The sequence below is a fragment of the Notamacropus eugenii genome, chromosome 2 (genome assembly GCF_028372415.1).
Source record: "Notamacropus eugenii isolate mMacEug1 chromosome 2, mMacEug1.pri_v2, whole genome shotgun sequence".
NCBI lineage: Eukaryota > Metazoa > Chordata > Mammalia > Diprotodontia > Macropodidae > Notamacropus > Notamacropus eugenii.
Window position 1 is genome coordinate 216,864,683 of NC_092873.1, and position 26,755 is coordinate 216,891,437.

Consider the following 26,755-nt stretch of genomic DNA (forward strand, 5'->3'; position numbering starts at 1 on the left):
CATGTGCAAGGGGGCAGAGGCTGAAAACAATGGGGCATATCTGGGAGAGAGCTAGTTCCTTTCTGTGTGTGAAGCTCAGGATAAATGTGTGTATTGAAGCATAGAGATTAAAACTGGAAAGTTTGATTCTGGCCAGAACATAGAAGGTCTAAAATGCCAAACTTAGAAGTATGTGACTTTCACAGTTTGCAAGTTTATTTTAGCATCACCAACAAGAAATAAGTGATGAGGTAAGTTTTCTTGATTTAGTACCATAATATTTTGGGGACCAGGAACTTTAGATTTTCTACAAAGTAACTGTAGACATTCCTTCTAACTTTTTTTTGTTCTATTAATTCTTTAGAAATGAATGAACACTTGAGACCATTTAGACAAATAGGAAGTTCCAAATAAATTTTTTCTTTGTGCTTAGCACAGCGTGTGGTATAGAGTAGGTGATTAATTAATGTTTGATTAAACTAAAGAAAAATTATAATGATGTTGGTTTAGCTGATATAATTTGAATATGATACATTCCAAGGCAAGATATTATTCTCATCAGCATAATTTCAATTAAAGTGTCATATAATGTTGTATATTACGCTATGAGGTTTATGTTTTTTAAATAGATGAGTGAGCAGAATTTTCCGGAAGGAAGCCAAAACGCAATTCAATTCATAGCCTTGTGAAAATTAGACTTAGATTTTCAATTAAAACAATATCAGAAGACAATAGAAAAAGTTTGGAACCTGGAGAGTTTTCAGTCCCCAAATTTATGAACATGTGTCCACAAGTTCTTGGTTCTTTTTTAGGGTGGTGGTGAGGAGGGACTTGAGGCCAACAATACTTAACTACGATAGTCCTAGGATGAAAGAAATGATATATAATTTTTGGTAGTTTCCATCTTGGTAGATGATGCTGACCAAGGTTTTAACTCCCTAATGCCTTCAGGAACAAATATTTTTCTTGTTCAGTTATTTCAATTGTGTTCAACTCTCTGTAATTCCAGTTGGGGTTTTCTTGGCAAAGATGCTAGAGTGGTTTGCCACTTCCTTCTCCAGTAATATACTACTACTACTACTACTACTAATTTTTTTCTTCAGCTCATTTTACAGATAAAGAAACTGAGGCAAACAGGATTAAGTGACTTGCCCAGGGTCATATAGCTGATAAGTATCTGAAGCTGGATTTGAACTCATGTCTAACTGACTCCAGATCTGAAGCTTTATCCACTGGGTCACCTAACTGCTCTATAGTAGATGCTTAACCGCAATTAAAGGAAGGATGGAGAGAGTGATGTTTTACAATATTTTCCCTGCAACTTGATCAGATTTGGGCTTATGCACAGTGAGTGTCTGAGGTTAGATTTTAACTCTAGCCTTCCTGATTGCAGGCCTGGAATATCAGATACTGTGAAATTATGAATTAGCTTATTAGAGGCTATTGTCAAATATTTAATTGATTTAAAAGAAGGAAAAGGAAGAAGAAAATGCTATTGAGTAATTTGGGGAGGGAAGGCTTGGTAACCTTTATTGTTAACTAGCTTATTACCACAACATGAGAGTATTAACTGTATCTAGCCCTAAGCTATGATTAGTAAAACTGCTATTTCAGGTAGAATCTTTTGGGACTGTAATTTGATTATTTTGAGGTTTGAATTCAGGTATAACTGTCTGAATTATCGTTGTTAGTAATACAACATTCAAGGGAAATGCCACTAGTTGCTCAAAGGGATAGGAATCTGAGAACTAATGCACATGAATGTCTGTGCTTGGGAAAAGTTGAGGGGATGACCTTGTCGTGGACTAAGATAGGATCCTTTTGACTTGGTTTCCTCATTGTGCTATTTCCTTTCTGAGCTGGAATGTTGCCCACTGGATTAATGCTGAGCCTGGCTATGATACCCCATTGATAAGGTGGAACTTGGCTAAACAGTTGTCTGTTCCACATAGTAAACACTTACCTGAAATCAGCTGGAACTAAGGATGTTTTATTCTATTCTACCAATGTTGTGTCACTCTGTGCTCTTAGGCTGAGGCCTGGAGGGCTAGTTTTGATGCTGTTGTAACCCTGTCCCTGCTTCTTCCTTTTATAACAAAGCTCTATAATCATGGCAGATAAAACTGATTTTTTAAAAATACCATGACTTGTAATATCCCAGCAACTCTGAGCTAACTATAATAGGAAACAATTATGAAAGTTCTTGCTGTTTTTATTCTGCATTTGTAGGCAATGCCATCTCCTATATAATTGAGTTCTTGGGCTTGTCATCTACCTGTTATATATTCATGTACAAGATGAGGTCCAAAGTGTCTCATTCCTTAGTATGCTATTGGGGATGAAATTTTCTTAAAGGGGGAATTAAGCAGAGATGTAAAGGTTTTTCTTACTTTAAATTTGTTAAAATTAAATGGAGTAGTAAACTGTGCGGAAGCAACAGGATTCGAATGTTCTCTCATAGAACTAGTATTATATATATTTGTAATTGGCTTACAAAAGTTTCTAATAGGGTAATGAGTTTTAAAATTGGATTAAGATTTTATATGTAGGAATGCATTGAAAATTGTGAATAGGGTCAAATGATTTTCTTATTTGAAGTAGCTATCTAATAACTTTAAGAAAGAAGAATTTACTTTACGAGTCAAATCTTCTTGAATTTCTTTTTAAGATTCTTCCTTCAGTCTTCAGTGTTTACATCAGGTACAGGATTTCAGCAAAGAAACAGCAAGTGGCATATAAAAACTTAAATTCTCTCTTTTCAAATGAACCTATCCTACTTTGATGTTCTCACAGCTCTGTGGTTAATAAAGTCAGAACCACAGGACTTGAACCGGTTTTCACCTCATGGACTAGTTTTTAGAAAACCAAATTTAGGAGGTTGTACTAAATTGTATTGAGTCTTATAAATGACAGATTTTTAGCAAAATTAGGAATCTCTGAAAGTGACTTAGAACCAGAGAAATAAATCTATTGAAGAGGAGCCCCTTTTAGGTCTACCCTGAGATTGAGGCCTATTTTGGAACATCCAAGAGAAAATGTTTCCAGGGACCAGACAACTATGTGGGATATCTGGGATCCAAACTGAAAGGTACTGATTAAATGGACATTGGGAATGAATTATTAGGGTACAAGGAGATTTGATGTTAATATGTTGATGATCGTTATTGTACTGCTTTGACTTTTTATGTTTCACAATGTCTGTTTGCGGAGTTATTTTGGTTACTTTGGTGATATGTAAATCTCCCCTCAAAAATTACTTCATGCCTTGTGGTATGATTAATCAGTTTTGTTGCTCCATTGACTGGTCAGTAGAAATTATGACAAGCCTATGTAAGATCTAACAAGTTAGAACAGAAATGTAACTACCTCCTTCAGCTGACCCCTGGCAGAATCCCTCCTCTTGGTTCACTTGGCTTCAGGGAAACTGTCAATTACCTGCCCTTGGTAAATGGGCACTTATTGCTCTCTGTCCTATAATCCTTTCTAGACTTGGCATTAGCTGCTGGTTTAAGCCTGTTCTAAAGTTGCACCAGAAAAACTGATGTCAATATGTATTTTTAATAATGACTATGTTAAAAATCTTAAAGAATTAGACTATAGATAAATGATCTATGAAAAACATGTAAAAGGGGGAATTGAAGTAATCAACATTGCTTCTGTGTCTTTTTAATTGATCCTACTTACTGTTAATTGATTTTTGTATTGTAATTTATTTCTTAACTTAATTCAGAAATTAAGCTTAGGAATCTAGTTCTCTTGTTAATCACTGTTTTATTCTTGTGTAAAGGAGATCTGTTATACTTGAAGAATGTAGGTAGAAGCTAGGGAATCTGGTTTAGTATTTTTACACCACCAACCTATCCTTCAAGAATAACCAAAGAAATCTTAACCAAAAAAGTCTGGTTTGCTATCTCTGTCCTTGAAGATGCTGTTGGACTCAACCAACAAACATTACTTGATCACAGGAGAGAAGGAAAGAATTGTTGTTAATCCTCTTTCTCAATTTCCATTCAATCATATTTTCTTACATCTATGATGCTAGCTTTCCTATTTTCTATACTCTCCAAAACTATAAAAGAGATGTCCCTTTCATTTGTGGTCTTAGCTTTGCTGGTGAAACTGAGTCCCTGTTTATTGGTAAATTTATGCTTTATACAAAGTTGATCATGCTTGATACTTTTGTGCTTCACTTTACCTCAATTTTAGTTGTTACAGTGTCTTAGATTTCCTACCTTCCTTCAAATCTCAATTCTAGCCTATTTGAAGGTTTTTCTGATCTTCCCAAGCTACAGTCACTTTATATCTAATTGGTATATCCATATATGTATATGTTGTACTCTTCTCCCCATAGAATTTCAGCTACTTGATTCATGTTTGTCGTTATAATCCCATTACTTGACATTTAGCAGTTCTTTAATAAATGCATATTGACTGATTGCCACGTTATTGTAGCTATTGAGTGTTTTCCTCTTGATATTGCTTACTTTACTTGGCATCAATTTGTAAAAGTCTTCCCATCTTTCTCTGCATTTCTCTCATTCCTTGATTTTGACAATAAAATAATATTTCATTATATCAACATATACCATACTTTGTTCAGGATGAGTGTCTACTTTATTTCCAGATTTTGCTGCCATCAAAAGTGCTGCTATGAACTTTTTGGTGGACATTAGAGTTTTCTTTTTGTTTTTGACTTCCCAGGGGAATATGCTTAGTCTTGGGAACACAGGGTCAGAGTGTAAGAACAGTTGAAGGACTTTGTTAAATCATTTCTGATTGTTTCAAGAATGTGTTGGACCACTGACAGATCCCTTAAGAGATCATTTATAGGTCCATCAACAGTATGTTAGTGATATGTATTCTTACAGACTCTCTAAACACAGAGTATAAATGTCAGTGTTTATCCGTAATCATGATTTCAATTCCTTTGTTCATTAAAAAGAGGGCACAGAATAATAGAAATCTGAGACATCTATATTTGCCTTTTAAAACATGGGCATTGAGGATAAATAGTTATTGAGTTATATAGTTATAGAATATTAGAGCTGGAGAAACCTTAGCTACATCTAGTCCAACCCTTTCATCTTATGGATAAGGAAACTGAAGTACAGAAATATTGTTTGCCTTATTTTTACTATACATTCTCTCTGTAGCCATTTGACTTTTGTGTGAATAAGCTCTTCCCCCCTAAGTATACATTTAAGATGCTTAAGCTACACTCAGTTTGAGAACATGAATAAGACTTTAATCCCTAGGCAGGTAATTAATGCTAAGAAAAAGGCTAATCTTTGCAAGTTGATATTTTTGGGAGAAAAAATATAGTATTCTATTAGACAGTAATAAAGGCTTTGCCCAGAAACTTCTGGTAATATTTTTATTGTTAGAAGTTTTGCAAATTTGAGTAATATATTTATTTGAATAATAAAATATAAATGGGGGATAACTTGATCAAGTAATATTGTGGTATAGTTTTAGAAAAGAAATCATACAACTTCAAAGCTGGAAGGAATTTTGATGATTCTTTAGTTAAGTTGAGGCTGAAACTAGGGAGCGGTAACTAAAATTTTGTCCAGGCCACCAAAAGAGAAAATTTGCAAAATTCTTTAATATGTGTAACAACTGGAAGTCATTAGAGCGAGTTTTCCCCTTCCCTGCAAAGGAATTGTCTTAATTATTGCTGAATTATTTTTACCTTCTGAAATATTAAGTTGATTTGAAGCACATTTTATTCATCCTATCCTAATACTAAAATTTCTTGTTAAAGCTCCAAGTTAAATTTCTTTATTTTAGTGAGAAAATCATGCCTAGAGAGGAATGTCAACGTCCATTCTAAATAACATAGACGGTTAGTAGGAGAGATTGAACTAGGATTCAAGTTTCCTGTCTTTAAGTTAGTGGTCTATTACATTATTACAATGTATGATTTTGTCTTTTTAGGGTACAAGACAATCAAGTGGATACATAATATCTATCCTGTAACACTCATTTATTAAGTGACTACTATAGTGTCTGGTGCTGGAGACAGAGTTAAAAAAATAGTCCCTTCTCCAAAGTCCATAAGTTTATAATGTTTTCAATAACCTTAATTAGGGAGCTAGTCAGGCTATCTCCCATTTCCCTTCAATATAGTAAATTGATTTTGGTTGATTATTATTTGCAAACTAATTAGTATTACCTAACTGATGTGGTGAGATATATTTAGGTCTTACAAGAGAAAGAAGATGGCATTTTGAGTAATAGGACCACCACTGGTGACAGGAAGACTTTTGAATTAAGTTCTGCCTCTGACAGATACTAGCTGTAGAACCTTTTATAAGATCAATTGAGCTCTCAGACGCATGGGCCACTCTGAGAATACAAATTGTAGACAGCTACTGATATGAGTTAATAGAGGAAGTTTCCTCACCAATTCTTCATTGAATGCAAACAAGGAATGTTGACAGGTTGAAAACAAATTTAAATAAATAAAAATATTGTTTTCGGAAAATATAAAGTACTTTTCCTTTTAAACAGGTGCTGTCTGTCTGCATGTTAACAACTATTCTTGGGTGTATATTTGGATTGAAACCAAGCTGTTCCAGAGAAGGTAATCATAATATATAAAAATATCTTATAATTCTATGGTTATAAAGTAGATATTGATTGATATTGTTCCAATATAAATATCTATAGAATCCTTGCATTTAATTTACCTTTGGAGTCTTCCTCACCCTTTGATAATAGCCGTGTATCCACTTTTATGATTTTTTAATTTCAGTCTTTTTTTGGGGTCAACATTGATCCTAAAATGGTGAACAGAGAAATTATTCATGTGAGCACTATTGCTGACGGAGGTGCCAACAGCAGTGTTCTTTGAGATCTTAGCCTTCAAACCAATGGTGCTATAGAACTATTGTTTTAGAACAGATTTCTCCTAGGAGTCTCATGGTGGCTAGTCTGTGTATCCTCTGGGTGTACATATTGGGATTTGATGGCTTCTGCCCTCATGGAAACTTCTGTGAACCAGCCTAATATTGTGAAAAGGTCAATGGACTGAATTGTTTCTTGGATCTACCACTTGTCAGCCATATGACTTTGGGTAGGTCACGTAATTGCTCTGTGCCTCAGCTTCCTTTTCTACAAAATGGAAGCCATATTTGTTACCAATTTCTATGGAATTGTGAAGATACGATTTGATGATGCATGTGCAGCACTATGTAAAGAGTAAGCATTGTATAAATCTAAACTAAGATTATTTTGGAAAATTCTGGCATCCTGGCATTACAAACAGTTGCAGTCTTGAAGTATAGTTTTTTGTTGTTTTTGTTAAAGCTTTTTGCCATTTTAAAACCCCCTCTGAGGCTACTTTCCCCAGCTTCCACTCACACTGTCAGTTTGCATTCCGAGGGGTGGCTGTTAACCTCTCAGGTTCTGGAGGTAATCCTGGGAGGCTGCACTTTTAATGCATGCCCAAACTGGTCTGCTTCCCATAAACAATTAGCTGTTGGCTCAATAAGCTGTCATCAAAGGCATCTAATCAAGTGGCTTAGCAAGCACAGTTGGTATAAAAGCTTCCCTTCAAAAGTCTAGGATGCAATATCCCACAAATATACAGAGAATCCTTGGGAAGAGAGAGCTCAAGATGTAATACTAATAAGTCTATTACTATTCAATAGTAATGAAGTTATTACTATTAAAGCAGCAATAGAGATAGCTGTGACTAAAAATCCTTTCTCCCTTTATAAAGTCCTTACATAGTTCACTACGGATACATCATTTGTGCTGATGGGCCAACAGCTAGTTTGGTTTTCAGGATCTACTCCTTTCTTGAGGTCATATCCAGCACTTCTATTTACCATGGCAAGTCGCATTCTTTGTAGTGACCTCTTGGGTGACTATGTCTTCTTACCCACAAGCCTTCTATGTGCATCTCTTCTCATGGCTAAATGTGTTGTCTCCCACTGATCTAGTTTCTCCAGTGACATGGTTAGTGGGGTGTAGGGAAAAGAATAACATTGTCTCTTCAGCATTCCCTCTCCCATTCTTTGCTGACTTCTGGTGCAGGTATAAGGATCTGTCTCTCTAGTCCTGAAATTTTCCACCACTGGACTAACCAACTCCCAACCTCACTTGCTGTTTTTATACCTAGTCTGAGAGATAGAACTGATTCTCTGAAAAGGTCATAATGGTCTGTTTCCATAATGGATATAATGGATAAAGATTCATAGCAAAAGCCCTACAATTTTCTCACATTGAGGAGTTCTTCATACGTTGCTGTGAGGTTGTTGGAATATTCCTTAACACCTGGTTTGTAGTTGGTGATTACATTAGTTAAGGTGGGGAGAATGGGTCCCCACTCCTTATCCCATGTTTCTTTACAGTTTTCTTTAAAGAGGGACCAAATTCACAATGGGAAAATTACAAAAGGATTATGTAAACATAGAACTCCTATATTTGAGTAAATTATAATGATCACCTTTCAACTCAGAGAAACAATTTAGATCATTTTTCTTAGGAACAATAGAGGGCTTTCCTATGAGCCTTTAGAAGTTTTAACAGTGGGATAACTGATTAGGTAACTTTTTTTCCCTCTTGCTAAATTTTTCCATTATTGTGGCATTAAGAATAGTGTCTAGATGTTCTTTGAGAGTCTGTTAATCTCAAGTAGGATTACTTTTCAAGTTTCCTTAAGAATCTCTCCAGAATAGATACTTAAATTTATTAAATTAGTATTTTAAAACCATCACAACTTTATGATGATCCCATCCAGAAATCTCCTTCTGAATAAGTTAAAATAATAATGCATGCTAAATAACTTCAACTTAGAATCTTTTTTATAAAAAGCCAATATCTTTCTATGATATAAAAAGTAAGAGTAATATTTATAATTAGCCTGTAAAAGGAAAATAGTTATTTCTTGGTTAAGAGATAAAAATAACTATGCCTTGATAAAATAATTAAACAAAACCGTCATTGATATTCATTCTATGTATGGTCACATTCCTGGGATGTGCTTGATATGTATCAATGGATATGTGTATCTCTCTTGCACCTGACTACATGCTGCACCATTAACTTTCCTATGAGATTGTCATAATTCTGACTTTATCCTTTTTTTTGGGAAAACCCAGACTCATTGCCTGGGTCCTAGTCTTCCAAATCCCCCACAATAATTGCATTACTATTTATTCTAAAGCCTTGGTGTGTCAAATGTTGTTTCACTACTAATCTCAAGTGGCATCTCTTTTCATGTTTCCTTTAGGAATTTTTTCAGGTTAGATACTTCATTAGCATTTACAATTTTATTTTTAGGTCTACAGCTTTTGAATGGAAAATTCACATTGATTTCAGTATTAATTATAAAAAACAAAACTATATTTTTGAACATTACTTATAATACAAATCTCTTCTAAAGATGGTTAATGATAGATGCAGAAACTTTATCAAATTTATAAATAATTCTTGTGTCTAGAAAGTTTCTGGTCTTAGAAACTAAGTCATTCACACTGTACGTTTTTTGTGTGTATGGTTCCGTGGTAGTTCTTGTTCAATCGTGACTGACTCTGTGACCCTATTTGAGATTTTCTTAGGCAAGATACTGAAGAGATTTGCCATTTCCTTCTGCAACTCATTTTATAGATGATGAAACTGAGGCAAACATGGTTAAGTGACTTGCCCAGGGTCACACAGCTAGTAAGTATCTAAGGCCAGATTTGAACTTTGATTTTCCTTTTTCCAGACCAGGCACCATGTGCATTGCACCACCCTGTTACCCTAAATTGCCATATACCCCAAAGCAAATAGAGTGAACATTTCCTTGCCAATCACTTGGGAATTTAAGAGAATTGTGATCACAAGCTACTTGATTTTTGATCTATGTGGTGCTGACATTTTCCCTTTCACTTGAACTGGTATTCACTCCAAATTATAGCCCTTACCAAAGTACCTGGCATATCCAAGGAATTTAATAAATGCTAGTTGACTGAGTTAAAACTTTTTCAAAGCTCTTCTGTCTTTTCTTTCCTTTTAGCCTAATGTTAACCTTGTTAAAGAGGAAGGACCAGAATGATGTGCAGTAGGGCCTGCTTAAATCAAAAACATGTGGCCCAAGGACAAATTCTTCCTTTCCTGGCCCTTGTCCAAATATTGCAGTCTCCACACCTCATGCAAGTTAGAACAGACCATGTAGCTATCAGAAACCTTCCCCAGCACAGTTTTATTGAGAGGTCTTGTTCTATTTTCTTCCTCATTTTGTAAGTCTGAATCTTAATAGGCTTTGTTTATAGAGATGTTGTTACTATAAATTTTCCTTTTTAATTAGCAAGAAATTATAACAAATTTGTAAAGATGATTGCATCATAGAATCACATATGATTATGTTTATGGTATGGGATATTAAGATACCATGGTTACTAATACTACTGGTGTAATCTAAACTCAGATTTGAGCCTTCTCTTTCTCAGTGACTTCATGATTTGGGTTGAAAAGTCAATGTTCAGTTTGTAGTTATATATTTCCTAGCAGCAGCTAACTCTTTGTTTAATATTTCAGTCAAAACTTGCAAAGGTCGATGTTTTGAGAGGACATTTGGGAACTGTCGCTGTGATGTTGCCTGTGTAGAACTTGGAAACTGCTGTCTAGATTACCAGGAAACGTGTATAGAACCAGGTATCAATTACATGGGGAAATGGAAAGGGAGCAGAAACCAGGAGAAGGAATAACAAAAATTGAATATAAAAGATGTCATCATAGATCCTTATTAGAGAATTTGTTCCTACAAAAGGAATGATGAAATACCTTCCATAGCTTGGCAGAGACTCAGTGGACTTGAGATATAGGATGAGACACAGATTCTCAGACATGGCCAATGTGTTGATTTGTTTTCCTGGAGTGTATATATACAGCTAGGTCCGAATTATGTGAAGAATGAGTCCATTGAAATATTCACAATATTTGAATTCATACCACATATTTACACTGATCTAGAACCAATTACTATATATGACTTTTGAATAGTACAAAAAATGTTACTTTTTCAGAGGATTTATTTTTCAAGTTAATAAGAATGTAATTATATTTGTTATAAAGGAAAACTTCAGCTTGGGGAGGGTCTGGTAGAAAGTAATAGATTAGTGGGTAGAGACAAATGTAAAAAAAAATCAAAATCAATAGAAATTTGATTAAATAAGATTTAAATAAAAATTTAGAAATGCATGGAAGAAACAAGTATAGAAAAGAACACGTGAATAAAGTAGCCTTGCCTCTAGAATTAAAATTCTCTACATGTACACATAGGAATTGGTGTATACCTGTAGCATATTTCTTTAAAAACAAACTACATGACAAGTTCATTTCCTTATACATTTCTCTTTTTTCTTTTTTGTATAATAATTTTTTTGATTAAGTTTACAATAAAAATTAAATTCAAATAGAAAGATCTAAGGCACAATCACGTTCTGTATACGACCAAGGCAGTAGTTAAACTTTTTTTTTTAAACTAAGAAGCGTATATAGACATAGCTTTAGGCTACACAGGTCAGTTTTTCATAGGAAACATATTTTGTTTTTAAATACTAAGTTGTTTAGGTATAACAAAATTCATATTCAAAACATTTAAGCTCCAATACATTTTTGTTATTGTTGTAGGGGAGAAGGCAAGGCATTTGGGGTAGTGACTTGCTCAAGATTACACAGCTTGTAAGTGTCAAATGTCTGAGGTCAGCTTTGAGCTCAGGACCTCCTGACTCCACGGCCAGTGTTCTACTCACTGTAGCACCTAGCTGCTCCATATTTTTTTTTTTTTTAAATTAGTGACGTGATAGAAGTATGAATGCGGTTATTTTTAGTGCATGTCAAAAATTCCTCTGAACTTTGCATTTGAACTTGGTTCTCAGGGGTTGTCTGATGCATTAATTCTTTAGTTATACTTTTGCAAGTCATTACTAAACTTACAAACGCGTGAATTCTTGGGCACCTGCCTAATTTTAGTCTTTGATCGGAAGTGCTGTTCCTTACCTACTTTGCAAATTTTATACTTTAATCATTCAGTGACTCCATCACATTGACATCACCTGAGCAGATCACAAGTTACACACTCTCACTGTGTACAATCTTTGTCCATATTTTTGCATACATCTCCCATAAGGAGCCATCAAACATACTGGAGACTTTGTTTCCTTTAATATTTTATGGATACCAGTATAACAGATTGTCTCTCTACCAGCTCTCATAATATATGAGCATTTCACCTCCTTTTCTGGTCATACATATTCTTGCTGATGTTTTTTACACTAATTATTACACACATGTTATTAATAATGGACTGCAACCTACTTAGACCCAGCATGCAGCTAGGTAGTACACTGGACCTGAAATTAGGAAGACCTGAGTTTAAAGGTAGCACCGAAATTTACTAGCTCTGTGATCCTGGGCAAGTCACTCAATCTCTGTTTCCCTCAGTTTCCTCACCTATAAAATGGGGAACATAATAGCATCTACCTTTCAGGATTATTTTGATGAGAAAACAAAATATTTGCAAAAAGCTTTGCCAACCTCAAAACACCATAAATGTGATGATGATGACGATGGTGATGATGACGAAGATGATAATGGTGATGATGAAGCAGCATCTCTCCACTCACCACTGGGTCACTGATAATTGTGATTTTTCTGAGATTGTGATGTGCCGTGACTTATACCTAGAGAGCATTACTAGGAGAAGGTGGCTTAGATGAACTATGAAATTTCACAGAGCAATCTTTGAAAAAGAAAAACCCAAGTAAATGACCTTTTATGAGCATATTGTTTCACAACACTCAATAAGGTACAGATAAAAATTCAGGTGTTCTGCAGCTGGGCAAAGAGGAAGGCAAAGTGCCTACATCATTGTCGCAGGAAGGCAGAAGAGAATTGGTGCTGTGATTTTTTTTCCCCATTATAATAGGGAAGGATGTCTTAGTTTTTAAAAGGTGAAACTGAGTCATTGTTTTGAACTAGTTGTAGTTGCCTATTTTCAGTTTGATATCTTGATACTCATTCCCTTGATAGCCAAGCTCAAAATTATGTGGCTGTATACAGGTAAGAGCAGAGTTTATGGTAAATCTTTACCATGAACTGCATACAGTCAATGGAAGTCAGACCTGAGAAACTAGCATTTGGCTTCCAGAGGGGTGTTTATGTTAGTGACAGCATTGTATCCAAACCAGAAAACATTTTATTTGACTTTTTTTTTTTTTTTGATTCAGAGCATATATGGACTTGTAGCAAATTCAGGTGTGGTGAGAAAAGACTACCAAAAAGTCACTGCTCCTGTACAGATGACTGCAAGGAAAGGGGTGATTGCTGTATTAACTATGACTCTGTTTGCCAAGGTAAGAGTTCTTGACTTGATTTTGTTTCTGTAATACACTAAAACTTTTGTGTCCGTTTTGTGTCTGGATCTTGGGTCATGCTTCATTTTTAGACCCTGGGAGGAAGGTGGAGAGAGCTCTTATGACAATCATGGTGGGAGTGGAAGAGGAGAGAATTGTGCCTATGTCACAAGCATAGAAAATGTCGAAGAAGAAAGAGCTCTAGAATAGGATTTAAAAGACTTTAATTCTAGGTATATCTTTGCCACTTATGACTGACTCTGTGATCTTGAGCAAATTGTATAACTTCTCTCCACCTTGGTTGCCCATTTTGTATAAGAGTGATAAAGGGACAGAATATAGTTTGTTAAAAAGACTACTGGATCTGGATGTAGAGGACCTGGGATACAATCCAACCTCTGTCACTTACTCTGAGTGGCTTTAGGCAAGTCAAGTAAATTTCCAGACCTCAGTTCTCTCATCTGTAAAAGAAGCTTAGTTTCTCCCTGTTCAAATGAATTCTACATCTGCCAATACTAATTGATCCATCGTGGAGTTGCTATGAGAATCACATGAAACAGTGGATAGAAAAGCATTTTGAAAAGTACAAAGCAGTCACCAATATTAATAAGTTTACTAGTATGCCTTACCGTAAGGTAGGTGCAGAAGAAGGTTAAAAATTGTATGCCAGGAACCACAGTTCCTTGAAATCCTATGGTGCCTGACTGTATAAGAGGGAATTGATTAAGACTTGAGAGATTTTTTTTTCTGGTGGCATGGGAATTTAGATATTCTATAAGCTCTATCTCTAGCTGTAAAATTAAAAAATTGGACAGAGGAAGAAATCCAATAGATAAGTTTTGTAAAAACAAAACCAAACCAGAAAATGTTAAGTTCCTGCTACATGTCAGGCCCTTTACTAAGCACTAAAAATTATCCTCACGATAGCTTTGGGAGGTTGGTGCTATACTGTCATCATTTTACAGGTAAGGAAACTGAGGCAGATATGTCCAGCAAGCATGTATCATCTGTAAGATAAGGGAATCCTATGTTGGACTACTCTCTTAAATATTCTCCCATTTTTCCTGATGCCCAGTTAAATGTTACTAGAGCTGTAACCATTGCATGTATACTTTGATATTTCATCATGTTAGCCTGAGCTTTTATATGGGCCTTGCTGGTTTTAAAAGATCTTCCTTTTGATGATGTGCCAGCATTACAGTTCTTGATAATTTTATATTTGTTGAAATATATTTTTATTTCTTTAAAAATCTTCTTTTAGGTGAGAAAAGTTGGGTAGAAGAAAAATGTGAAAACATTCTTGAGCCTCAGTGTCCAACAGGGTAAGATGATGGGTGACAGACAATCTGTCTTTTCTTCTCTGCTTTTAAAAAATCCCTTCACCATATTTAAGAGATCTTTCATTTTACCCTTCCCCATCTTTAATGGCTTGCAGTGGGATACAAATAACTATCCCAAAATCTTGTGTAACATTTTATTTTTCACAAAAGTCTATTGATCTATTGAATCAACTACTTCTTAGGTCTTTAGCTTTTTTCACATGAGCTTTTAAATTGCTTTTCCTCCTTTTACTCTCTGTTTTTGCCAAACTGAATTACTTCCAGAGGTCATATTTTCCTATCATTTCCATGCCTCATTCACCTCATGTACTCTATGATTCAGCCAAACTAACTTTTCTTATTTTTGTCATGATATTTTGCCTCCCATCTCCATGCTTTTGCTAGTCTCTTTCCTATTCTGGGAATGCTTTTCCTCCTCACCTGCACCTTGTTCAGTTGGTTCTGAATAACTCAGTTCAAAACTAGCTCCTAGATAAAGCATTTTCTGATTCTTCCCAGATATTAGTGCCTCACTCTATTGCCCAAATTAATTTTTATTTTGTACATATAGGTAGTTATGAGTGTACATAGTCTTTTCTACATAATACATGAATTCCTTGATGTCACAGATTTGGCTTTTTGTCTTTTATTCCCAGAACACAGGTGCTGGTACGTAATGAAGACTTAATAAATGCTTGTTGATTGAATGACCTCCCCTGCCTGTAGAAATCTGACTTTATTCTTCAAGATGCCACTTAGTCTGCTACTTGCATGAGGCTCCTTTACATTAGCTAGAAGCAATCTCTTCCTTTTCTGAATTCATATAGCACTCTGTTCTTCACACACATACATTTATTTTTTATTATAATTATCTGTGTATATGTGTGCTATGATTGTAAAAGTTTCTTAAGGGAGAAAACATGCTGCATTCATCTCTGGATCTCCTTCAGTATATAGCACAGTGCCTTATGTATAATTAATAAATATTTGAATTAAATTTAGATAAAAATATTTACAATTTTGTTTCACAGTTTGAAGAAATACATTGGCTATTTTGATATAAACTAAGAAGGGAAAGTGGACATTTATATATTGTATTTCTTTTAAAATGCCTGTATCATATAAACCTGTATGTTTATTCTCATGAAAGTTGTCCAAACTATGAAATGTAGTTGGATGTAGTTGGATACAACATATTGAATTGGTCCTTTAGTAGATATAGTCTGAACGGACATTGTATATGAAGAATAAACTAGTTCCAGTATTGACTAGGAGACTGGGAGTGAGATGGATTGCTTTGGGAAACTTTGTCATGCTTCTAATGTTCCCCAACTTCCCCCCAAAACAATGATTAATCTTTTAAACAGCAATATTCTTCTGATGGTATAATGGAGACGTACATTGTAGTTATGAGTAGACTACAACATGTGACCAACCAAGGAAGAACTAATCTTTAAAGAAATATGTGACTAGAAAAGGTGTACTAGTCTTTTGGTGAGAAGGGATGCCTGATGGATAGTCTGCATTTTCCATTGGTATCTGTGCAATCCTTTAAAAAAATTAATTAATTAATTTTAAGTTTTTCAACATTCATTTCCACAAAATTTTGAGTTCCAAATTTTCTCCCCATCTCATCCCTCCCCCCAACCCCAAAATGCCTTGCATTCTGATTTCCCCTTCCACCAATGTGCCCTCCCTACTAACACCCCTCCCTTCCCTTATCCCCATCTTCTCTCTTGTCCTGTAGGGCAAGATAAATTTCTATACCCCATCACCTGTATTTCTTATTTCCCAGTTGTACTCAAAACAATTCTCAACATTTGTTCCTAAAACTTTGAGTTCCAACTTCTCTTCCTTCCTCCCTCCCCTCTCATCCCCACTAAGAAGGCAAGCAATTCAATATAGGCTATATATGTGTAGTTTTGCAAATGATTTCCATAATAGTCATGTTGTGTAAGACTAACAACATTTCCCTCCATCTTATACTGCCCCCCATTTCTTCTATTCTCTCTTTTGACCTTGTCCCTCCCCAAGAGTGTTTACTTCTAATTTCTCCCTCCTCCCATTTGCCCTCCCTTCCATCATCCCCCCCACCCTGCTTATCCCCTTCTCCCCTACTTTCCTGCAGTGTAAGATAGATTTTCAGACCATGTTGAATGTGCATGTTATTCCTTCCTTGAGCCAAATGTGATAAGAATAAGCTTCACTTTTTCCCTCTCACCTTCTCCCTTTTCCCCTCCATTGAAAAAGCTTTTTCTGGCCTCTTCTATGAGGGATAATTTGCCCCATTCCATTTCACCCTTTCTCCTCCCAATATATTCCTCTGTCACCCCTTAATTTTATTTTTTTAGATATGATCCCTTCCTATTCACACTGTGCACTCTCTCTGTCTCTCTCTATGTATGTGTGTGTGTGTGTGTGTGTGTGTGTGTGTGTGTGTGTGTGTGTGTGTATAATCCCTCCAACTACCCAGATACTTAGAAAAGTTTCAAGAATTACAAATATTATCTTTTCATGTAGGAATGTAAACAGCTCAACTTTAGTGCAGTCCCTTGTGATTTCTCTTTCCTATTTACCTTTTCATGCTTCTCTTGAGTCTTGTGTTTGAAAGTCAAATTTTCTTTTCAGCTCTGGTCTTTTCATCAAGAATGCTTGAAAGTCCTCTGTTTCATTGAATGACCATTTTTTTTCCCTGAAGTATTATACTCAGGTTTGCTGGGTAGGTGATTCTTGGTTTTAGTCCTAGTTCCTTTGACTTCTGGAATATCATATTCCATGCTCTTCAATCCCTTAATGTAGAAGCTGCTAAATCTTGTGCTATCCTGATTGTATTTCCACAATACTCAAATCGTTTCTTTCTAACTGCTTGCAATATTTTCTCCTTGACCTGGGAACTCTGGAATTTGACTATAATGTTCTTAGGAGTTTCTCTTTTTGGATCTCTTTCAGGAGGTGATCAGTGGATTCTTTCAATATTTATTTTGCCCTCTGGTTCTAGAATATCAGGGAAGTTTTCCTTGATGATTTCATGAAAGATGATGTCTAAGTCTTTTTTTGATCATGGCTTTCAGGTAGTCCCATAATTTTTAAATTGTCTCCCCCGGTTCTATTTTCCAGGTCAGTTGTTTTTCCAATGAGATATTTCACATTATCTTCCATTTTTTTCAGTCTTTTGGCTTTGTTTTGTAATTTCTTAGTTTCTCATAGTCATTAGCTTCCATCTGCTCCATTCTCATTTTTAAAGAACTATTTTCTTCAGTGAGCTTTTGAACCTCCTTTTCCATTTGGCTGATTCTGCTTTTTTAAAGCATTCTCCTCATTGGCTTTTTGGATCTCTTTTGCCACTTGAGTTAGCCTATTTTTAAAAGTGTTATTTTCTTCAGCATTTTTTTAGGTCTCCTTTATAGCAAGTGGTTGACTCACTTTTCGTGATAATCTTGCATCACTCTCATTTTTCTTCCCAATTTCTCCTCCACCTCTCTTACTTGATTTTCAAAGTCCTTTTTGAGCTCTTCCATGGCCTGGGACCATTGCATGTTTATTTTGGAGGTTTTGGGTGCAGAAACCTTGACTTTTATGTCTTTCCCTGATGGTAAGCATTGTTCTTTCTCATCCAAAAGGATGGGAGAGAATATCTGTTCACCAAGAAAGTAACCTTCTATAGTCTTATTTTTTTTCCCTTTTTTTGGGTATTTTCCCAACCAGTTACTTGACTTTTGGGTCCTTTGTCAAGAGTAAGTTATACTCTGGGGACCTGTAATATCTCAGTTCCTTTAAGGTGGCACAATCAAGGGAGAGGAGTTTACTCCATGGCCTGGCTCATGGCTGAGGTTCAGATCAGTTGCTCAATTCCCTCAGGGGCTTTAAGCTTACAGCTCTCTCCAATAAGGGAAAAATGGATGCTGGTTGCTGCCTGCCTTGGCCGCTGCCACAGCAGCCCCCACAGCTGCCTGGGGTTTGGGCTAGGGGAGGAGCCTGCTCCTTTGTCATGGAGCTGAAAAAGCCTTCTCACTGACCTTTGAAGCTTCCTCTGACATTTCTGGGTTGAGGGGTCTGGGAACCTCCACTGCCACTGCTGGGGATTCTGCCCCTGAGGCCTGCTCCTCCTGGGGGCTGTGGTCTACTCCATGTCCAGTGTGACAGACCTTTTCCATTGGCCTCCTAGGGCTGGAAATCTCCTCCACTCCATAGTTCTGTGGCTTCTGCTGCTCTAGAATTTGTTGAGAGTCCTTCTTTAAAGGTAGTTTATGGGGTATAGTGGAAGAGCTAGAGTGTGTACATCTTTCTACTTCACCATCTTGGCTCCGCCCCTGTATCTATGCAATGTTAATAATTCATTCAGACAGCTCCGACAATGAGTAGGATGAGCCTCTAATGGATATGTTTGGGAGTATTATGACAAGAGTGACCTAGAGTGATAAAATCTGAATGCATTGTGATGTGGGTATTTGAGAGTCCCCATACTGATAGCTGATAGATCTGTTACTATCTAAGAATGCTGTTTATGAGAAGGTGTGCATTATTTTTGAAAGTGATAAATATGAAGGTGTTAATGAGATGATTATCTTACAATTAAAGTTATGAGAGACCTTCTGAATTATGTTTAATAGTAGCTGATTTTTGAATTACTAATCTTAAACAGTTTGTTTTAATCTCTAATAACTTTATTTTGTGTGGGGACAAAGAAAAATGTAAAGATTATAAAGAATATCCTCTTTTTGTGAAGTTCTGGCCATATTTCCTACTTGGTTCAAACCTTAGAGTCATAAAAATCGATCAGAATTCCTCACTAGATTTTCAGGCAAGGAAAATTTTGCGTAAATAATAAGGGAAATTTCAGGCAAGTCTTTTTCCACTGTTCCACTTTATTCTGAATACTGATGACATTCAATTGAGTACTACTACAGTTTTTAATGACAATTGAATAATTTAAAATTACTGTATAATTTTTTCCACAATGATTCTACTTTAGAATATAGCTGATCATCCTTGAACCTGTTTAATTGAACTTGATTATTGGTAATAATATAATGATTCGGAGAGAATAGAATAAAACAGAACAGAATGGAATATTACAGCTGAAAGGACATAGAGATCACGTTGTCATGCCTCATTCTGCAGAGGATAAAGCAAGTTGGGAATGATGAAGTGATCTGTCAAAGATCTCATAGTCAGGGGTTGTGATAGACCCAAGCCCAGTTTTTCTGACTCTATTTTGTGTTTGTTCAAATGACCTGCATTTGCTACATTGCATACTATGCTTTCCATTGAAGACTATTATATATACTTATATGAATGTGTATATGTATATATGTCATACACAAATTTTATATACATATGTAGTATTATATCTAGAGAGCTCTGGATTGGGAGTCAGAAAGACTTATATTCAAGTCCCAACTTTGAGAAATACTGGCTGTCTTACCTCTAACATCCCCAGATAGTTCTTTCTGTTGCAGAAGAGTTGCCAATCGGTATTGGCATTTTCTCCTCTGAACCTCCCCACACCAATGAAGCTCCAAATACCCTGCAATCTGTTACCTTCTCTTTACTTGCATTACCATGACTCTAGGTCATCTAGGTTATCTAGGTTATCACCTCTCACCTCGATGATTGTAATAGCCTCCTAACTGACCTCCCTCATTCAAGTCTCTCCTCACCCCAAGTCCATAGCCCACACAGCTGCCAGTCAGTTTTCTGAAGCACAGATCTTGCTAAGACATTTCCCTATAAAGTCATATCCAGTGACTCTCTCTAACTCATAGCATCAAAATACAGATTCAACTCTTAACATTAAAAGTCCTTCATAGTTCAGTTCTACCCTCTCTTTCCAGGCTTACTATACACCACTCCTCTTCTTGTACTTTCTGGTCTCTTTGGTGATCTTCATGCATGACACTTTATCTCCTGTCTTTGTGCCTTTCTCAGATTGACTTTCCTCTCCCTCCCCATGCCTGGAATATACTTATTCCTCACCTTTTCTGAAAGTATTGGAAACACTTTATGAAGGTTCCAGTGATATATGACTTTCATAATTAATGAGAACTTTTCTGAAATGTGATTCATAATGTTGACAATTATTTCTTCTATAAGTGATGAGTTTTTCTTCCCTAAAGAGCGGCTGGTTTCTTTTAAAGCTTTGCTCATGTGCTACATTTACATGAAGCCATTCCTGATCTCCTTGAGAAGATGTATTTTATGTACAGCTGTATGTGTGTATGTCAGACATGACTGAACATATTTTATATATACATGTATAATATATAGCATATATTTTATTTGTACTTGTATGTTTTCTCTCTCCCTCTCTTCCTTATCCTGGACCCTGATAGAATGTAATTCATTTTTTGTTCTATATCCTCAGTGTCTGAAATGCTTGTTAATTGATAAACCAGTTTGTGAATACTTAATAAAAATATTATACATAAAATCTGTATGTCATGAAAACTGACTCTATGGATATATGTAATTTCGTTTTTAAGTGAGAATTCCTTCTACTAAAACAGATGAGTAACTATCCTATAACCTATAGTCTTAAGAAGTTGCCTGGGGCATTGAGAGGTTTAGTGATTTGTCCAAAGTTGTACATCAAGAATGTATCAGAAGTGGGGCTTGAACCCAGATCTTTCTTACTCCCAGGTGGGCCATTTTCTGTCCACTATACCATATTATTTAGATACTTAGATGCAACACACACATATATAGGTTAGATATTTAGGTGCAATATATGTACATGCACACATAAAATTAATAACTCCTAATCCTCTAGGATTCTTGTCCATATCTTCCCCTAGCTCCACTGTAAGTGAGGTTTAACATGTTGAAAGCCTTCTTCTTATCCTTTTGTTATCGCAAAAACTGATGTTTATATACATGTGCCTGTGAAGGTTTTTTTTTTTTGGACAGGATTTATGTCTTGCTCTTTATGTCTAACTTCCATCTTAGTGGAAAATTCATTATGAAAGAATATCAAAAGGAAGGATAAAATTCATCAAAATGCCCTTTCCTAAAAACAGCTTTTTCTTATGACCCAGGTTTGAAATCCCACCTACCATTTTGTTTTCCTTGGATGGCTTCAGGGCTGAATATTTGCACACTTGGGGTGGACTTCTTCCTGTTATTAGGAAGCTACGTGAGTAACTTTACTGTTAAACATGGTAATGTGATCTTTCAATGAAAGAGTTGATGATGGCAAACATGCTTGGAAAAATACCCGTAGAATTCTGGATTTTGTTTTTCTTTTTCTTAACCATCCATGACTGCAAGAAGCTAGAGCAGCTGGGTGATAGATAATTAAATAGTCCTTAACACTGGGATTACCGTAATGCTTTGCTTTACATAGAGCTGTAATAGTGACAATTATTTTCGCATCATTGGTCTTAGCCATTTTATTTGTGTTTATTCTTTCCCAGAAGCTTGGCTTCCTATAGTAAACAGAAAACCTTTTATACATGTATTTTTGGATTTAGAGGTAGAATTTTAACCTTTAAGGAAGAGACTGAAATTCTGGTTAGACTCCTGCCTTATCCACAGAAACATAGTTCTTATACAAAATGGAAAAGCATGGAAACTTTGTGTACTAATAGATCCTCCCAACTTATTCATCTCAATCAACAGCCTCTGTTAAGTGATTATTGTGAACAAAATACTGCATGTATTACTGAGGCAATAATTCATGCCAAAGATTGAAATCATATTAACAAACAATTTATGAGTATTCATTTTTCTCTGTCTTTGCCTTTCCTAGTGAGGGAGGATGGGGTGTAGTTTCATATTTAAAACTAGGGCACTTTCCTTATTGTCCTCAAACTAGTTTATTATACTTAGCCATTGTACTAAGGCAAAGTAGAAGAAAGTAAACATTCATTTTTCAAAACTGACTTATATAATAAGGGTCATATTCCTAGAGAAGTCATCAGCACATGATGCTATGATGCTAATGCAGTAGCTAGGTGGCTCAGTGGATAGAGTGCCAGTTCTGGAATCAAGAAGACTCATTTTCCTGAGTTCATGTCAGAAGTTTATTAGTGGTAAAGGAAAGGAATTTTATATGAGGTAAGATAAAACCTCAATCCTGAATTCATTATTGAGCTGCCAATATCAGATAACGTAGAATAATTAATGGCCTTGAGGTAGTTTGTTGTGTTACAAATTAAAAAAAAATCAATCCACAGCTTATCGAGGCAAAAACTATGAGGCAAAAAAGTGAAGTTGTTTGTACTTCCCAGCTAGCTGCCTTTATTAATCGCCAGAGGTGAGGCCCCTAACTGCTCCTTTTATTTATACTCAGACTAGTCTGTGGCTAGTTCTTAGCAGTGGCTGCCATAGTGTTGATATCTTATAGCAGATCACATCTTTACTGTCACACAAATGACTGATAGTTGCAGAAAATATAATAATTTATAGGACTTAAGTGTTTTTTGACTATAAAAACAGTATTTAATTTGGTGGGAAAAAGTATTACCTTCAATACTCTTTACCAATAAGGTATCTTTCAGGTATGAATTCAGATAGTAAGATTCCTTCCTAGATGCAACAGAGATAATTTTGCTTTATCTTTTGATTATTGATAGCAAGAAGGACACAAAACAGGAAGTTTCATGTTAAAGATTTTTGCCACTGGTATTAAATGCATCTAGATGAAAATCAACCTGGAAAATTCCTGATGGATAGTGAGATCTTCCTGTTGACAAGTGCCATTGTGCCAATGACACTTGAGCTCCATAATGCTGCTGAGCCTCTATGAGAATCTACAGCTAGTGAAAGTGGACAGAGAGGAAGATAAAGGAAATTTAAAACACTCATTTTTGAGAGTATGATAGATAAATTTGATTTAATTACAAGTGTATCAGATATAGACATTTCAGATTGGTGAGCCCAAATTAAACATGAGAGTAGTCTGAATTGTTTTGTTTTATTTTATTTTATTCTGAAGTTGAGAACTAAAGCATTTCTATAACATATTAGGATAAAAAAGATGATTGCATAAGAAACTGCAAATCTGTTATGTACGATTTGCTTTAAAATATATAACAGTTATATAATTTTTCTCACTTTTTTATTCCCTTCCTAGACATGGATACCATTAGACACAAATGATGTATGTATAATGTACACACACACACACATACACATACAGACACACACCCATCTCTTTGTGTGTATGTATATATATATGTATATATACGTAAAACCATCCCATACATACTATTTATCAGTTCTTTATCTGGGAATTGTTCAGTGCTTTTCCTCTTTTTTCCAAAGCAAAAAAAAATCATCTTGCTATTAAAATTTTTTCCAGCAATGCTATTTGGCTACAAATCGTGGAATAATGTAATCTTTGGGAAATCCAAGTTGTAGGTCATCCAAAAGACAATGACAAATTGCATTGGGCATAAATGAGATGTACTGTAATATCAATGATGAATTGTATACAAAAAGACAGTATTGTCTAGGAGTTCTGAGTAATGTCAGGAGACTTAAAGGAAGGCTCTTGAAATATTGAATAAACTTTCTTTGAAAAATTACAAATGATAAAGATGTGAATGGGTTGAAATTTGCATTTGAGGGAATGCTCATTTCAGTGAGATTGTGGATCTATTGAAACATTACCTGATTAAAAAGTAATGGTTTATTCTATCCTTCATGACCCCATTTGAAGAAGTTTTCTTGGCAAAGATACTGGAGTGGTTTGCCATTTCCTTCTCCATCTCATTTTATAAATGAGGAAACTTAACTCAGATAGAGTTAAGTGACTTGTCCAGGGTCACACAATTAGTGTCTGAGGGTCACACAGCTGGTAAATGCCCGAATCTAGATTTGAACTCAGATCTTCCTGACTTCAGACTTGGCACTCTATCCACCGCACCAACTAGTTTGGACAATATGGTTAAACCTTGCTTTCAGAAAATAATAAATATGAAAATCAAACCATTAAAAAGTATATTAATGAATAGGTCACCCCCTCTCCACTAATATGAAATGATTCTTTGTATTAAAGAAAGATTAACATGTGCTGTGTTAAAGAAAGTTTTCCTTTGCAGTCACTGGTTTATGGAAAATTATTTCTTGGGGAGGCTAGGTTATGGATTCAAGTGTGATACTTGCAGGTATAGGAACTCAAAGCTTAATTGCTAGGAGTCACTGTCAATGGCAGATCTATTAGAAATCAAGGAAAAGCATCTCTAAAATTATGGTGTTAGTCAGTAGAAAGATGACTTGATTTTTGCTCAAATTTTCATAAGTTCATAGATTTAGAAGGGGATGATAAAGATAATCTTGTCCATCCTCTTCATCACTTGCCCAAGTTCACACAGATGGTAGAATGACAAGAGCAGTGATTCACAGATAATCTGATTTGCATTTGAGCTCATCTCATAGCATCACATTGGCCCTCTGCTACACATTTATTGAATAAAATAAACTGCACCAGCATGTAGTTATTTTTAAGGATGTTTGGAGTATCTTTTCATCTAAAGATTGTTATTGCTTATAAATGGATAGAACATTTTAAATTTAAAATGAAATTTGCATTTTTGTACCATGTTTAATGTTTGTTGATTAATGGGGAATTAATGAAAGACAGCTGAGTAATTATTTGCACTTCAAGGATCCAGGAGTTTGTCTATGTGGGTTTTCCTTCAATTAATGGAATTTACAAAATCTCTGTGCCCTGGTAGACTTTCATCAGAAGTCGCTCAGGGAAAAAAAAATTGTCACTTATTGTTCAACCTTTTGGTATTTAAGTCCATGCAGATTTAGTCTGATCCTTGTATATAGCGTGGTGCAGTTTGTCTTTGAGTATACTGGAAACTTTTCTAGTTTGTTAGGACTTGCCAGAAATCATGTTCCACTGTAGTATGTGGAAAAACTCTAGTCACTTCCAAGGTATGATGAAACGCTATAGAACTTTAGTGTTGGATTTCTACATTAGTTATTACATTAGAGTGATTTCTGCAATCATTTGACATATTTTTAAAACCTAAGACCAATTTCATTATTTCTTTGTAAGCTGCTGATATTAATGGTCCATCTATTTCTAAAAGAAGCCAAGCTGGTTAGAAAACTTATTTAATAATTAATGGTAATTTTTTTTTTTTTTTTTTTGCCTTTAGAAAACTGTGGAACATACACTACAAATCTGAGACCAGTATATCCAACAAAAACCTTTCCCAATCACTACAGCCTTGTCACGGTAAGCTCTCTATTTTTTTTTCTGCTTTCACTGAGAACAATGAAGATATAATGTTATTGGGAGTTTTGATTTGATTTGTTTTTTTAAGGTGACCAGTGAATTCTTAACATGTTTATTCTCTATTTCTAAGAGATCTAAGCAGATTTCTTTTATGGTTTCTTGAAATAGGATCATTTTGGTTTTGGTCATGGATTCTTAATTATCTCTCTCTGATCTCTTTTGCAACTTAGTTGTTTTGGATAGGAACTGTTTTGTGCTTTTTCTTTCCTGTTTCTTCAACCTTTTGACATTGTATAAAACGTTTCTTATTGTCTTACAGAATCATTATCTTCTGTTTGGTACATTCTCACTTTGAAGGAATTTATTGCTTGGTTGAGGTTTTGTACCTCTTGTGCCAGATTGTTGATTTACTTTCCAATTCTTTTTTCCATAGTTCTGATTTTTTTCCCTTCAAATGAAATCTTTTCTTTCCTTTAGTACCCACATTTCATTTATAATATCATTTTAGCTCTTTTAAATCTTGCTCCAATTCTTTCAGGAGTTCTAGTTGAACTTGTGCTCAATCTGTGTTTTTTTTATCTGTCTTTGGTTGTAAATATTTTGAAATTCTCTTTTTCTGGGTTTGTGTATTAACTTTTACACTAAAACATCTCTTTGTGGTGGGATTGCTTTTTCCTCCTTCTTTAATTTCTGACTTTGGATTTTGTGTTAGGGCCAGGCTTTCTGTATTTCTTGAAGGAACAATGATATGTACTTGGTCCTATTTTGTGTCCTCTTGGCTTGTGCTGCTTTTTTGAATATAGAGTATTCCTTTATTCCAGAATTTCAGGGACAGTTCAGCCTGGGAGCTCCAAGTTGAAGTTTGAGCATTGCCTCCTTGTCTGAGCTTTGCAAGTTTCTGACTTGAATTTGAG

General features: G+C 35.3%; 1 protein-coding gene across 2 annotated transcripts in view; it reads left to right on the plus strand.

The window, feature by feature from the left end:
• ENPP1 (ectonucleotide pyrophosphatase/phosphodiesterase 1) overlaps positions 1 to 26,755 on the plus strand; it is a 99,263-nt gene that overhangs the window by 27,326 nt on the left and 45,182 nt on the right. For both annotated transcript variants that reach the window (XM_072643347.1, XM_072643348.1), the window contains exons 2-7: positions 6,493 to 6,565; positions 10,510 to 10,626; positions 13,203 to 13,328; positions 14,590 to 14,650; positions 21,682 to 21,779; positions 25,762 to 25,841. In XM_072643347.1, coding sequence (XP_072499448.1) covers positions 6,493 to 6,565; positions 10,510 to 10,626; positions 13,203 to 13,328; positions 14,590 to 14,650; positions 21,682 to 21,779; positions 25,762 to 25,841 — 555 coding nt within the window. The remainder of the gene's footprint in view (positions 1 to 6,492; positions 6,566 to 10,509; positions 10,627 to 13,202; positions 13,329 to 14,589; positions 14,651 to 21,681; positions 21,780 to 25,761; positions 25,842 to 26,755) is intronic.